Source organism: Mandrillus leucophaeus, unplaced genomic scaffold, assembly GCF_000951045.1.
Source record: "Mandrillus leucophaeus isolate KB7577 unplaced genomic scaffold, Mleu.le_1.0 Scaffold570, whole genome shotgun sequence".
Taxonomy (NCBI): domain Eukaryota; kingdom Metazoa; phylum Chordata; class Mammalia; order Primates; family Cercopithecidae; genus Mandrillus; species Mandrillus leucophaeus.
Genome location: NW_012106142.1, coordinates 996,555 through 1,009,954, shown reverse-complemented (window position 1 = coordinate 1,009,954; position 13,400 = coordinate 996,555). Strand labels below are relative to the sequence as shown.

The window sequence follows — 13,400 nt, the reverse complement described above, 5'->3', positions numbered from 1 at the left end:
TTAAGTGGCTTCTCCAAGGTATTTTGGCTATAAATTGTAGACAAGATTCAGAGCCAAGTGTTCTGTCCCCAAGAATGCTTTTGCCTTTTTTTTTTTTAAATAGTAACATCATGAGGACATCTCAGGTCATGGCTGGGGAGTGCTTTGTGCTCTGTAAGAGACTAGGAAATTGTTCACATACTTCTTTAATATTGTTCCTGCTGTGCTTTTTATAGGATAACACATTTTAACTCTGTCCTCACTACTAAGACTTTATATAAAATCAGCTGGAATGAATTGCTAGTCAAATTCAAAATTAATTTCATGTCAAAGTCTTTTCCTCATGATATTTGTGTGTTTTGTGAGAACTGCCCTTCTTAAACTCTTCTGAACAAACTCATAATACTCCAAATTTAAATCCATCCATCTATAAAACTACCTTTTCTATATCAGTAGTACTTTTTCAGAACATACCTATTTCTAGATTATAATCAAATATTCTTAAAATAATCTGGTAGTCTGTGAGTCTTTTGTCTAGAACTTAATTTAAAGTGGCAAAGGAGGTCACATGCGTTGGCTCACACCTGCAATCCCAGTACTTTGGGAGGCCAAGGCGGGTGGATCACATGGTCAGGAGACCGAGACCATCCTGGCTAACATGGTCACCCCGTTTCTAGTAAAAATACAAGAAGTTAGCCGGACATGGTGGTGGGTGCCTGTAGTCCCAGCTACTTGGGAGGCTGAGGCAGGAGAATGGCACGAACCTGGGAGGCGGAGCTTGCAGTGAGCCAAGATTGCACTACTGCACTCCAGCCTGGCCGACAGAGCAAGACTTCATCTCAAAAAAAAAAGGTGAGAGGACAAAGGAGAAGCCAGGCATGGTGGCTCACACCTGTAATCCCAGCACTTTGAGAGGTCGAGGCAGGTGGATTGCCTGAGCTCAGAAGTTCAAGACCAGCCTGGCCAACATGGCAAGACCCCATACTACAAAAAATACAAAAATTAGCCAGGTGTGGTGGTACACACCTGCAGTCCTACTACTTGGGAGGCTGAGGTTGGAGGATTGTTTGGGTCCAGGATATTGAGGCTGCAGTGAGCCATGTCCGTGCCACTATGCTCCAGTCTGAGTGAAAGAGAAGACCCTGTCTCTAAAAAGAAAAAATGTGGCAAAGGAGGAGTATGCAGACTTAGGTGGAGATTCTGCAGGAGACTTCTAAGTACTTTTAAGGTGATCTGATTCATTAAATTGAATTGTAGTTTACTTTATTTTTAATGTTTATTTTTTATTTGCATAAATTTATGGAGTACAAATGTAATTTTATTCCAAGGATATATTTCATAGTAGTGAATTTTTGTTTTGTTCCAAACTTAGAACTTTTGTCTTCCTTGCTATAACTTCCTTTAGGATCTGGCTATCTTTCTTCATTTTTTCTTTCTTCTCCTTCTTCTTCACCTCCTCTGTATTAATCTGTTCTCATGCTGCTAATAAATACATACCCGAGACTGAGTAACTTATAAGAAAAAGAGGTTTAATGGACTCACAGCTCCACGTGGCTGGGGAGGCCTCACAATCATGGTGGAAGGCAAAGGAGGAGTAAAGTCACATCTTACATGGCAGCAAGCAAGAGAGCATGTGCAGGGGAATTGCCCTTTATAAAACCATCAGATCTCATGAGACTTAGTCACTATTACGAGAACAGCACAGGAAAAACCTGTCCTCATGATTCAATTACCTTCCACCAGGTCCCATCCCCCACCCCCATGACACGTGGGAATTATGGGAGCTACACTTCAAGATTTGGGTTGGGGACACAGTCAAACCATATCATCCTCCCCCCCTTCTTTCTTCTTCTTCTTTCCCTTCATGGAATGATCAAAAAGAAGAGACCCTCTAAGGAATGATCAAAAAGAAGAGACGCTCTAAGGTTACTGAGCAATAGTTATAAAAAATAGGCAAGGCAAGAAAATGAATTTAGAGGGTTGAGAAGGATCTAAAGAGATTGAATGAGAATTAATTGAGTGTGTAAGGTAAAAGGAAAATGGGGTAGCCTGGTTTGGGTACAGTCATCTGGATAGAAAAATGTGGGTAGTCCACCTTGGGTGGATATCTCTTTACATCAGCCAACACTGAAGACAGCTTGGTTGCTTTCTGGAGTTGCCGAGGGTGGGTACAGGGCAGAGGGAGGCAGTGCACAGTCATTTATTCTATGAACAGGATGTTTGCTACACAGATGTTTGAGCAGCCTGAAGCTCTTAATGGAACAAGGGCAAGGATAAGTAAATAATTGGACCTATCCTGATGTTTGTCCCTATACATTTCAGAATTCTGTGACCTGTTTTAAATGGAATCCAAACACTGAGTATGAGTTAGATGATAGTGTTGTTATTACCCTTGGCCTGGCCTTGAGGAGTGATTTTGAGCTTTCTGTATGAGAAAATTAGCTCAGAGTGACCTGAAAATTTCTTTATTCTTAAAAACATAAATAAATTCCGGATCTGCCTTGACCTTCTTGGAAGAAAGGCAGAGTGGAAAGAGTTAGAAGTTATTTGGTACAGTGTCATTGAGTAGAGTGCTCTCCTGAGGTAGAACAGAATTGTCAGGAATTGCAATTCAAGATGATTGTTGGCAGTGAAATTGCTTATCAATGGAATATGTGGGATGATGGTTCTTGAGAGTCGGGGAGGAGAGTGCAGCATTGTTGGGGCTGACATCGTATCCACCGAAAACATTTTCAGCATCTCTTCTCTTCTATACAAGACTTGTCCTCTTAGTGTCCCTGTGGGTCACTATTAAGTTGCTTGCTTATTCTTTCTCACTATGTATCGTCATTTACGTTTCTCTAAAACTTCTGTAATTTGCTTTTATCAAGTTTTTCAGCCAGGTGCAGTGGCTCACACCTGTAATCCGAGCACTTTAGGAGACCGAGGTGGGCGGATCACCTGAGGTCAGGGGTTCAAGACCAGCCTAGCCAACATGGCAAAACCCCATCTCTACTAAAAATACAAAAATTAGCCAGGCATGGTGGCAGGCACCTGTAATTCCCACTACTTGGGAGGCTGAGGCAGGAGGATCACTTGAACCCAGGAGGCGGAGGTTGCAGTGAGCCAAGATCACACCATTGCACCCTGGGCAACAAGAGCAAAACTCCATCTCAAAAAAAAAAAAAGAATGTTTCCATTCCCTATGCATATTCTGGGGGAATTTCCAGACCAGGTAAGTGGTAAAGAACCAATCACAGCTTAGTAAATAGGAATCCTACTGGGTATCAGCTCTGAACAAAGTACCGGGAAGAATGTTGAATCCCGACAGATTTTTGCAACACAGGAAGTCAGGTGGAGGCCAACCTGCCTCCACCTACTCTAAGAGGTCTGTTGATCACTTGAATATTACACTAATAATTTATTGATGTGACTTTCTTTTGCAAGAGATTGTATCTCAAACCAAAAGGCGGTTCTTGTAGGTTAGTACTTTCCAGTTTACATATTGTTTGTTAAACTTTTCATTGTGTTAGTAAACCCAGCATTTGTTCAAGGATATTTGAAATAGCCAAGGGTTTTTGTAAGTGTTGTGCAGCAAACTAATCCTAACAGCCCCTCCTCTGCCCTTCCACTCCATCACCCCAACAGGAGTCAGTGAATATTACAGATTTTTGTAGTATGGAAGTCTTGTAGAATTCTAGGCATAGCCTGGTGGCAGGATTGACAAAATCATTTACATTCTTAGAATAATCCAAATGTTGACTCAGCCCATTTACCTAAGGTATTCCAAGCACTGGGAGAGGAGAAAGAGGAACCCATGCTAAGATTTGTCCTAATATTGAATCCCGTGAAGATGGCTGTCATTCAAAGTATTCCTGGGTTCAGGTATTTTTAAAGAATTCATGGCTGGGCACTGTTGCTAACACTTGTAATCCCAGCACTTTGGGAGGCCGAAGTAAAAGGATTGCTTGAGCCCAGGAGTTTGAGACCAGCCTGGTCAACATAGCAAGACTGTCTCTACAAAAATAAAAATAAAAAAAGAATCCTTGCTTGTCCTAGAGTGTTTTGCTTCTTGGAATAGTAAGAGGATTGGGGGAAAATAGATATATCATATCTGCCCTCTATTTAGTGCTTCAATTTTAGTACAAATAATTTCTAAATTATGCCATAGTTATTGGTGCAGAGATAGACACATAGACCAGTGGAAAAAAATAGAGAGTCCAGAAATAGACCCACACATATGCAGTGGGTCTTGTAGATTTCCACAAAGGCATTATTATGATTCATTGGGAAAAAGAAGGTCTTTTCAACAAATGGTGCTGAAGTAATTGGATGTCCTTTTAGGGGAGGAAAAATGAACCTTGACCTCTGCCTCATAGCACACACAAAAATTAATTCAAGATGGAGCAAAAACTTAAATGTGAAAGGTAAAACCATAAAGCTTGTAGAAAAAAACAGGAGATCTTCATAGCCTTGGGCTAGGCAAAAATTTTCTTAAACAGGACACAGAAAGCACTAACCATAGAAAAGAAAACTTGATAAATTGGACTATACTAAAACTAAGAACATCTGTTTTTAAATCCCATGGGAAAAATCCATAGCATGTCTTCAAGATCTCTGGCAGAAAATCAGTCTGGAACCCGTCCGTTAGCCCTCCAGAATCTGCCCCCTGCCCAAGACTGATGACCCTCCTACCTGTACGGGCAATAGGGAGATGAACATGGTTCAAGTAAGTAGGTTTTGGCAGGGCTGAGGCCCTCAGATCCTCACAATAAGATTGTCTTGCATTCCTTGTGTGATTTGGATCTGTGAGAAGCAGCTTTGTTCCCGAGCTCCCCCCAGATCTCTGAACACTGGTGTGTTCTTCTCAGAACAATCCTTTGAGATCCCCTGAGCTTTGAAGTCCTCCTGCCAAGTCTGTGTGTGGGAAGGAGAACAGAGCAGCATGAGGGCCGTTGGAGAGGTGGGCGAAGGCAGTTCAAAGCACAGCCAGATCCGGCTCTGTGGTGTCCAAGCCCTTGGGGTCCCAGAGCCCTAGAGGAAGCCTGGGATAGGGTGAGGCCCAGCCCTTTGCAGGGTGCTGTATTGCTGCATCCAGACTAGGAAATGTCTGAGACAGAGCCAGAAACATAAATACTGCACCACTGTGCTCACCACATTCATGTTTGCAGCAGAAGAGCCAAGCCCCCTGGCCAGGATATATGCTTCCTATTCAGACCTATGGTTTGGAGGGAAGGAAGCACGAAATGTATTTAGAGCTTTCCAAACTTTGATTGTTTGGCACATTCCTACAAAGGGAAAAAATAAAAATATCCCATGAGATTAAAAAAAAAATCAGCTTCTAATGCTTTAGATGAGTGGGAAAATCTTGCACACTGGGGTCATTTCCTTTCTGTTTCAAGAAATTAATATTGTGCTGGAAATAGCCTGTTGCAAAAGGAGAGACTTCATGTCCTTTGAATGCTGATTATGCCAGAAAACTTTCCAGCCCTAAAGGGGAGGTTGTCCCTTTCCCAGGACTCTGATGCAAGATGACCCTGCAGTTTGCTATTTTGCTAGGCTAGGAGACCCAAGTCAACAGAGATTTAAAATTCGGAAGGGGTCATTAATTTATTCATTCAAGAAACCATGCTGAGCCTGGAATAGGGGCGAGGTTCGGTGCTGGAGTCTCACACTGCCCCACATGAGGAACTCAGGCTGCCAGCTCCGTGACCATCCTCTGCAGACAGTCCCGAGTCCTTCTGAAGCCCCCTGGTGGCTGAACCCTGGCATTTAGAATGAGCAGAAGTGACATACTAATTACCAGTAAATAAAAAGTAGGTGTGCACCTCTCTCCTGCAGATGCCGGGAAACCAGGCCATCAGCGGACAGGCGCAGTCAGCAGCACCCGCTCTCTCGGTATCTGTTAGCTTCCACAGTGTTGTGTTTCAGAGCCGAACCAGAAATCACCCAGGGGGGTTACTTGCATCAGCTCTGGAAAATGTGTAAAGGATTGAAGTCCTGAGGCTTTCCCATAATGTCTTATTTAGGCATCAGTCTCCCTCAGTTGATTAGAGCAGGAATCAGCAAATTTCTTAATAAAAGGCCAGTGACAGTGAATACTTTCAGGCCATGCAGTCTCAGCCACAACTGCTCTGGCAGCCAGAGACAGCAGGAAACAAATAAGTGTGGCTGTGTTCCAACAGAACTTTATTTTATGGACATTTCCTTACAATTTTCACACTTTGTGAAATATCCATCTTTTAATTTTTTTTTTTTCAACCATTTAAAAATGCAGGCCGGGCACAGTGGCTCAGGCCTGTAATCCCAACGCTTTGGGAGGCCAAGGCGGGAGGATCGCTTGAGCTCAGGGGTTCAAGACCAGCCTGGCCAACATGGCAAAACCCTGTTTCTACTGAAAATACAAAAATTAGCTGGGCATGCACGGGTAGTCCCAGCTACTTGGGAGGCTGAGGCATGGGAATCGCTTGAGCTTGAACCTGGGAGGTGAAGGTTGCCGTGAGCCAAGATCATGCCACTGCACTCCAGCCTGAGCAACAGACTGAGATCCTGTCTCAAAAAATAAAATTTTTCTTAATTAAAAAAAATAAAAATGCAAACACCATTCTTAGCTCACAGGCCATGCAAAAACAGATGGCAGGCCAGATTTGGCCCGCAGGCCGTAGTTAGCTAACCCAGGACCAGAGAGTCCCACCACTTTCACAGCAAAAAGGATGCACATGGTTTGTGTTGACTCTGAGTAGGGACCTTCTCCAAAGGGTGCCATGATACAGAAGGTGGTGAGTGTGTTCCCTAATTGTGGGAATGGAAGAGCATCACTCTGGCGTCTCTCAGTGGTCCCATACCTGCTGACTCTATTTAGGCGGTGGCTCGAGGGTGCCCCCCACTTGCCAATGCCTCCTGCTAGGGACCTGCACACTGAGAACCCTGGGAAAGGGCCCTCTCCTTGGGGACCCTGGTCACACCCAGTAGATCAGTCACTCTTCTTCCTTCTTACCAGCTGCCTCACCTGACCACACTGGGAGAAGGACCCTTGTACCACCTTCCTCGACACCCGGGCCTCTTCTGTTCAAAGGTGCCTTCCGGCAAGGCATGGTGGCTCACACCTATAATCCCAGCATTTGGGGAGGCTGAGGCAGGAGAATTACTTGAAGCCAGGAATTCAGGACCAGCCTGAGCAACATAGCAAGACCCTGTCTCTACAAAACAAAATTAAAAATGAACTGGCATGGTAGTGCATGCCTATAGTCCCAGCTACTCGGGAGGTTGAGGTGGGAGGATCGTTGGAGACCAGGAGTTTGAGGCTGCAGTGAACTGTGAACAAGCCACTGCACTCCAGCCTGGGTGGAAGAACGAGATTCTGTGGCAAAAAATAATAATAATAAAATTAAATTAAAAATAAAGATGTCCCTTACAATCCCCTAAGGCACACAGCACTCCTTTTCTTCCCTGTCTCATCACCCATTTCAACCTTAGATCCTGAGCTTCTTGAGGCAGAGACTTCCATCTTGTCTGGGTGCTCAGCACATTTTCAAATATTCTCTTAGGTGTTTTTCTCCATTACCCACGGAGCGGTTGCTTGTTGCCTTTCCAACCAAAATAGAAATAGCAGTAAACAAAAGAAGAAAAACACTGAACATTTTGGAACTAAAATTTTATTATTACTGGAAAAGTCCCAGATAATAAAAAAACAGCTGGTAAATTAGCACTCATTTAAGCATGGTCTGGGGAAGAAGAAAATTTTCATAACAAATTTTTCTTCCTAATTGTTTTTGTTTGTTTAGATTTATGCATTTCCAAAGTGGACCTTAAAATCATGCTGGTGGCAGGAGGAAGCCAGTGTAGTCTTGAAATTTGCTTCAGATAATCCACCAAGGGGACGGCTTCATAAACACAATTATTATTTTCTCCCTAAGATGCTGACTCATGTGAAGGGCTATTTAAAAGACGACTTTGGCTTTGTGCCCTCTCCTGCAGGTCCTTCCATAGTGACGCCCCCCAAGGACATCTGGAATGTCACTGGTGCCCAGGTGTACTTGAGCTGTGAGGTCATCGGAATCCCGACACCTGTCCTCATCTGGAACAAGGTCAGTGGCACAGACTTCAAGAAGACGTCGTAGGCTGACAAGCTTCTCTTGCACTGCACAATGATGGTAAAACGTTAAAGCCTTAGCATGCTTTGTTGACTGCAGAAGCTCCAAGGTGAAACCTTAGGGCAGTCATACAGGCACCTCCTCTGGATTCATGGGACAAAAACCAGTCCCTGCCATGCTTTAATTAGCAGCATCCTAGAAACTGAGAAACTGGAAGAACAATAATGCTGAACACCTGAACCCACCTTCGGGGTGTGTGTGCACCTGTGGTGTGTGTATGTGTGTGCATATGTGGGTGCGAGTGAAGTGTGTGTGTCTGTGTGTGCACCCTCAGTGGAGACAATATCGCATAGGTGTTAAAAGTGTATGTTTCTCTCTTTCTGTCCCAAAATACCACCTCCAAGCCCCCACCAAGCTGTTTGTGATGTCTTCAGTCTCCTCATTTAAGACTGAACATTTAGCTGATACTTTAGATCCTGTCTGCTTGGAGGCATTATTATTATTTGACTGGGAGGCTCGGCTAAGAAGGTAAAAGGACCTAAAGCCCTGTAGCCTTCTCCTGTGAGCATGGATTATTTTTTTCAGATTCCCTAAGTGCTGGGAGATGGATGAGTACATTTTAAGAGCACTTGGAAGCAGGGTAGAAGGAATGAGGTGGGATCTATTCTTCTAAGTACCAAGGCTGTAGAACTACAAGTTACGGACAAAGGAGACCACTCCAGAACAGAGCATTAAAAAGGAACAAGAGGAGGAATATCAAAGAAAAAAATTTCTCCTTTCTGAATTTTGCTAAATGCTGGCCCCAAGTGGAAAAAGCATGATATTCTTTTAATAAATCAGTTTTGAAATGACTTCCCAAATGGAAAAAAAGAAAAAAAAAAGTGTGAGGCTGAGTGCAGTAGCACATGCCTGTAATCCCAGCACTTTGGGAGGCTGAAGCAGGAGGATCACTCGAGTCCCGGAGTTTGAGACCAGCCTGACCAACACAGTGAGACTTCGTTCTTACAAATAATTTTTTTTAATTAGCTGGGCATGGTGAGGCATGCCTGTGGTCCCAGCTACTCAGGACACTATGGTGGAAAAACCCCTTGCGCCAGGAGATCGAGGCTGCAGTGAGCTGTGATTGCCCCACTACACTCTAGCCTGTCTCAAAAGAAACGAAAGAAAAGGAAAAGAAAAAGGAAAGAGTGTGAATTCCTTAGCCAGGTTGGCTGGGTTCTCTGCAAGCCAGGGTTTCTCAGCCTCAGCACTATTGACATTTGGGGCCGGATAATTCTTTGTTGTGAGGGCTGCCCGTGCTTTGGAAGATGTTTAGCAGCACCCCCACCTCTAGCCACTATATAATGGTAGCATCTCCCATCCCCCTGTCGTGAGAATTAAAAGCATCTTCAGACATTGCCACACGTCCCCTAAGGGTGTGGGGCTGGGGAATTGCCCTGTACTGAAAACCACTGCTGTTAGCCTCAGCTCCCTTCTCTACATTATTAAAGTGGCATGTAATTATCATAAAGATTAAATAAAGTAATGCAGGTAAAAATCACTTGATACATAGTTAGCACTCAGTAGACATTAGCTACTGTTCCTGGAAATTTTTCCCTTCGAGTGGCATTATCTTGTATAATTATCTTCATATTTGAAGAACAACATCTTCTCAGCATGTATGGTATGGAGGAGGGAAAAGAAAACACTTAATTGCCATCAACTAATACTTCACAATTATACCATACACTTAGGTTTTTGTCTTTTTTTTTTTTTTTTTTTTTTGAGATGGAGTTTCACTCTTGTTGCCTGGGCTGGAGTGCAATGGCATGATCTCGGCTCACTGCAACCTCCACCTTCCGGGTTCAAGTGATTCTCCTGCCTCAGCCTCCCAAGTAGTTGCGATTACAGGAGCCCGCCACCACGCCTAACTTTGTATTTTTAGTACAGACAGGGTTTCTCCATGTTGGTCAGGCTGGTCTCGAACTCCCGACCTCAGGTGATCTGCCTGCCTCGGCCTCCCAAAATGCTAGGATTACAGGCGTGAGCCACCACACCTAGTCGTTTTTGTCCTTTTTATACATTTTGAATTGCTTAGCCTCACAACTGTCCTACGAAGAATTAAAAAAAATTATCAAACTCATGCTACCAAAAAAGAAACTTGGTTTAAGTAAAAGGGCATAACCAGACCTCCGTTTTTAGCTACCCTACTTCTCCAGCAAGCTCTAAGGTGGATGATGGTCTCCCTTGACTATTTCGTTTGCTCATTGTGTGACCGGAGGAGCAACTTCTAGAACTCCAGGGGGACTGTGGCTCCCGCAGTCGGAGCTCTTTCTGTTGCAAGTTCTACCAGCCCATCTGAAACTAACCTAGGCAAAACAAAAAACGGGAGCGGGGTCCAGCCTCAAGGGCCCCTGCATCCGGGTACACACGCCATGAGAACTCTAACTCTTGACTCTTTGCTCTCAATATACTAGTCTCATTTTCTTCTGCTTCAGAAACCTTCCTGTGCAGCGGGAGATGTCAACTCCACTCACATTTTTATCACAGCTTAAAGACCCCAGAGGAAAGAAAGGGTTTCCCTTCTCCCTGCTGCGTTGTGAAAATCCCACTGAAGGGCTCAAGCCCAGGTCGGGTCACCTGCTAACCTCTGGCTCCCCCATGCGGCCAGAGGGATGCGGCCACTGACATTGGCACCAGCATGAATCCCCCTGGTTTGTGTAAAATCTGGCAACAGATACCAGAAAATGCCTGAGGTGGGGGTGACGACAGAGTCAACACTACTGTACCATCCTTTACAGTGAAGCTTCTCTTAAAGGAGCAATAAAATTTCACCCCAATCAATTATGTTTTTAAGAGGAAGGCGGAGCAAGAGCAATTAAGAGCAGAAATGCAGTCCGTGGATGATTTCCCCTCCATCCTTACTGCAAGAACTGCAGGCGTTCCTCACTGCTAATTTGGAGATTGCTGGTTTGCTCAGGGTGTGGGGAGGTGGAGAAATAATGTTCCAAGGAATACTCATGAAAAATTCCATTGCAGTTCTCTACAGTTTCCTAGGGATACTTACACAATGAGAAGCGAGGGTCACCCAAGTGTCCTGGGGCATGTGACCTTATTGGCAAATCTTGGCAAAAAATAATTTCTTCAGTCCTTGCTCTACCCAATCCCAGCTAAAGTATTCACATACCAGAGGAATACGTCTGCCTCGGGAATCTTTTCCCTTTTAGGACTGTACAGGGCAGATCCCAATAGGCCTCACTGAGGGCTTGTCCTCAGGGCTATTCAAAAACACCACGGCAGTTGAGGCCGGTGTGGTGGCTCACACCTGTAGTCCCTAGCTACTTGGGAGGCTGAGGTGGGAAGATCGCTTGAGCCCAGTAGGTGGGGCTGCAGTGAGCTATGATGGCACCACTGTGCTCCAACCTGGGTGACAGAGCAAGATCCCATAACAAAACCCACTATGTCAGTCAATGAGATGGGTGCTGAAGAAAAGAAGTGAAGAGGAAGTAGGAGAGAAACAATTTTTTCTGCAGACTTTCCAGAACAAGCAAAACCCAACTATGATGCTCTGCCAGTTGTCCTCTACCTTCATAATGTAATTTGCCACATGCATGACCCAAAGCAGTGTTTCTTACACTGCAGACCGTGACTCATCAGCGAGTCCTGGAACTAACGTAGCGATCACAACCAGCATGTTCTTATAAAAAATAAAAAATAGAACAGAACCTATGTTAAGGCATCACACCACTTATAAAGGTGTCATTTCCTGAAACTTTTGTATATTCCAGATTACAATGTAAAATGTATTTCTTAGTTTGGGCCATGTCAAAACTAAGGAAACTTGGGAAGTCACTGACCTAAATAATTAAACAGGGTATTTGTTTTCTCATCGCTGTCCTTGTAACCAGACTGTTAAGAATACAGATATATTTACTAGCACATGTGTTTCAAATCCAATTTAAGAGTAGAACACCTTTTTGGATAGAATATTAGAATCCACGCTTGTTAAACAAGAGAAACTGAGGCTTAAATAAAGACAGCATGTCTTTCTAGCTCAAGGATTCTTAGCAACAGCAGAATTAATGGCACAAGCCTTCTCTCCATGACACTTGAGACTGCAGTGGCAATTCTTACGGTTGGCACAGCCTGGTGAGTGGTCTTTACTTTCCTTACTGGCAGTTATTATCCTGCTGGCTTTAACAAGCCTTTCAGCAAACCCCCAGCCTAGAAAGATTCGAAGGGCAATATTTTGAAATGGGAACATGAACTGAAATAGCCATGTTTGACTTAACCCTTTTAAATCAGAGATGATGCTCACAGCGAAAGCAAAACACCTTCCCAGTACTTGTCTCTGAGACCGAGAGACTCTCTGTTTAATTCTTTTCTTGCCTGAATATTTCTTCAGATTAGGGCTTCCATGAACTCTAAGAATATTTTTAATCAAAAATAGTGACCTCTAAGGTAATGGTAATAAGCGGAAATTATCCAAAGACGTATAAAGAAAGAGTTGAGAATGTCCCCCCACCACCTCCTCCTCCTGCCTGAGATAACCAATGTGAACTGCCGTGGTTTGTATCTTTCCACATTCTTTTTCATATCCAAGCATATTCAAACATATATCCCTACGGTGAAATGAGAATATAGTGTGCCAATAAACTATTCTGAAACTCGCTTTTCTCAACAAATACTTCATGGACATCCGTCCAAGTCTGCTTCTCAACAGCTACGTAATATTCCAAGTATGAATAACATAATGTATTAAATCAGTTCTGTATTTTTTCTGTTGTTTCCAGATTTTTGTCAACTTAAACAATCCTACTTTAAGCATCAAAGTACACATATCATACGGTGCTTTTATTGCTATAAGATAGATTCCCAACAGTTACCTGAATAAGTCAAAATATTTGTTTTAGTATTAATAGACATTGTCCGATTACTTTTTAAATAGATTGTACTAATTCACACTCCCACCAGCAATGGAGAAGTGCCATTTCTCTGCATCTTTGCAAGCACTGAATATTAACCTCTCTTTTTTAGTTTTAGTTCCTATTTTAACGAGAAAACACATATTTATTGGCCGGGCACAGTGGCTTATGCCTGTAATCCCAGCACTTTGGGAGGCCAAAGCGAGTGGATCACTTAAGGTCAGGAGTTTGAGACCACCCTGGCCAACATGGCAAAACCCTGTCTCTACTAAAACTACAAAAATTAGTCAGGCATGGTGGCACGTACCTGTAATCCCAGCTACTCAGGAGGCTGAGGCAGGAGAATCACTGGAATCCAGGAGGCAGAGGTAGAGGTTGCAGTGAGCGAAGATCACACCACTGCACTCCAGCCTGGGTGACAGAGCGAGACTCTGTCTCAAAAAAA

The 13,400-nt window shown here is 43.7% G+C and overlaps 1 protein-coding gene across 1 annotated transcript in view; it reads left to right on the top strand.

Moving 5' to 3' along the window:
• The window catches only part of IGFBP7 (insulin-like growth factor binding protein 7), a 134,478-nt gene that overhangs the window by 116,446 nt on the left and 4,632 nt on the right, over window positions 1-13,400 (top strand). The window contains exon 5 of the mRNA XM_011998459.1: window positions 7,936-8,045. Within this exon, the coding sequence (XP_011853849.1) occupies window positions 7,936-8,045 (110 nt within the window). The remainder of the gene's footprint in view (window positions 1-7,935; window positions 8,046-13,400) is intronic.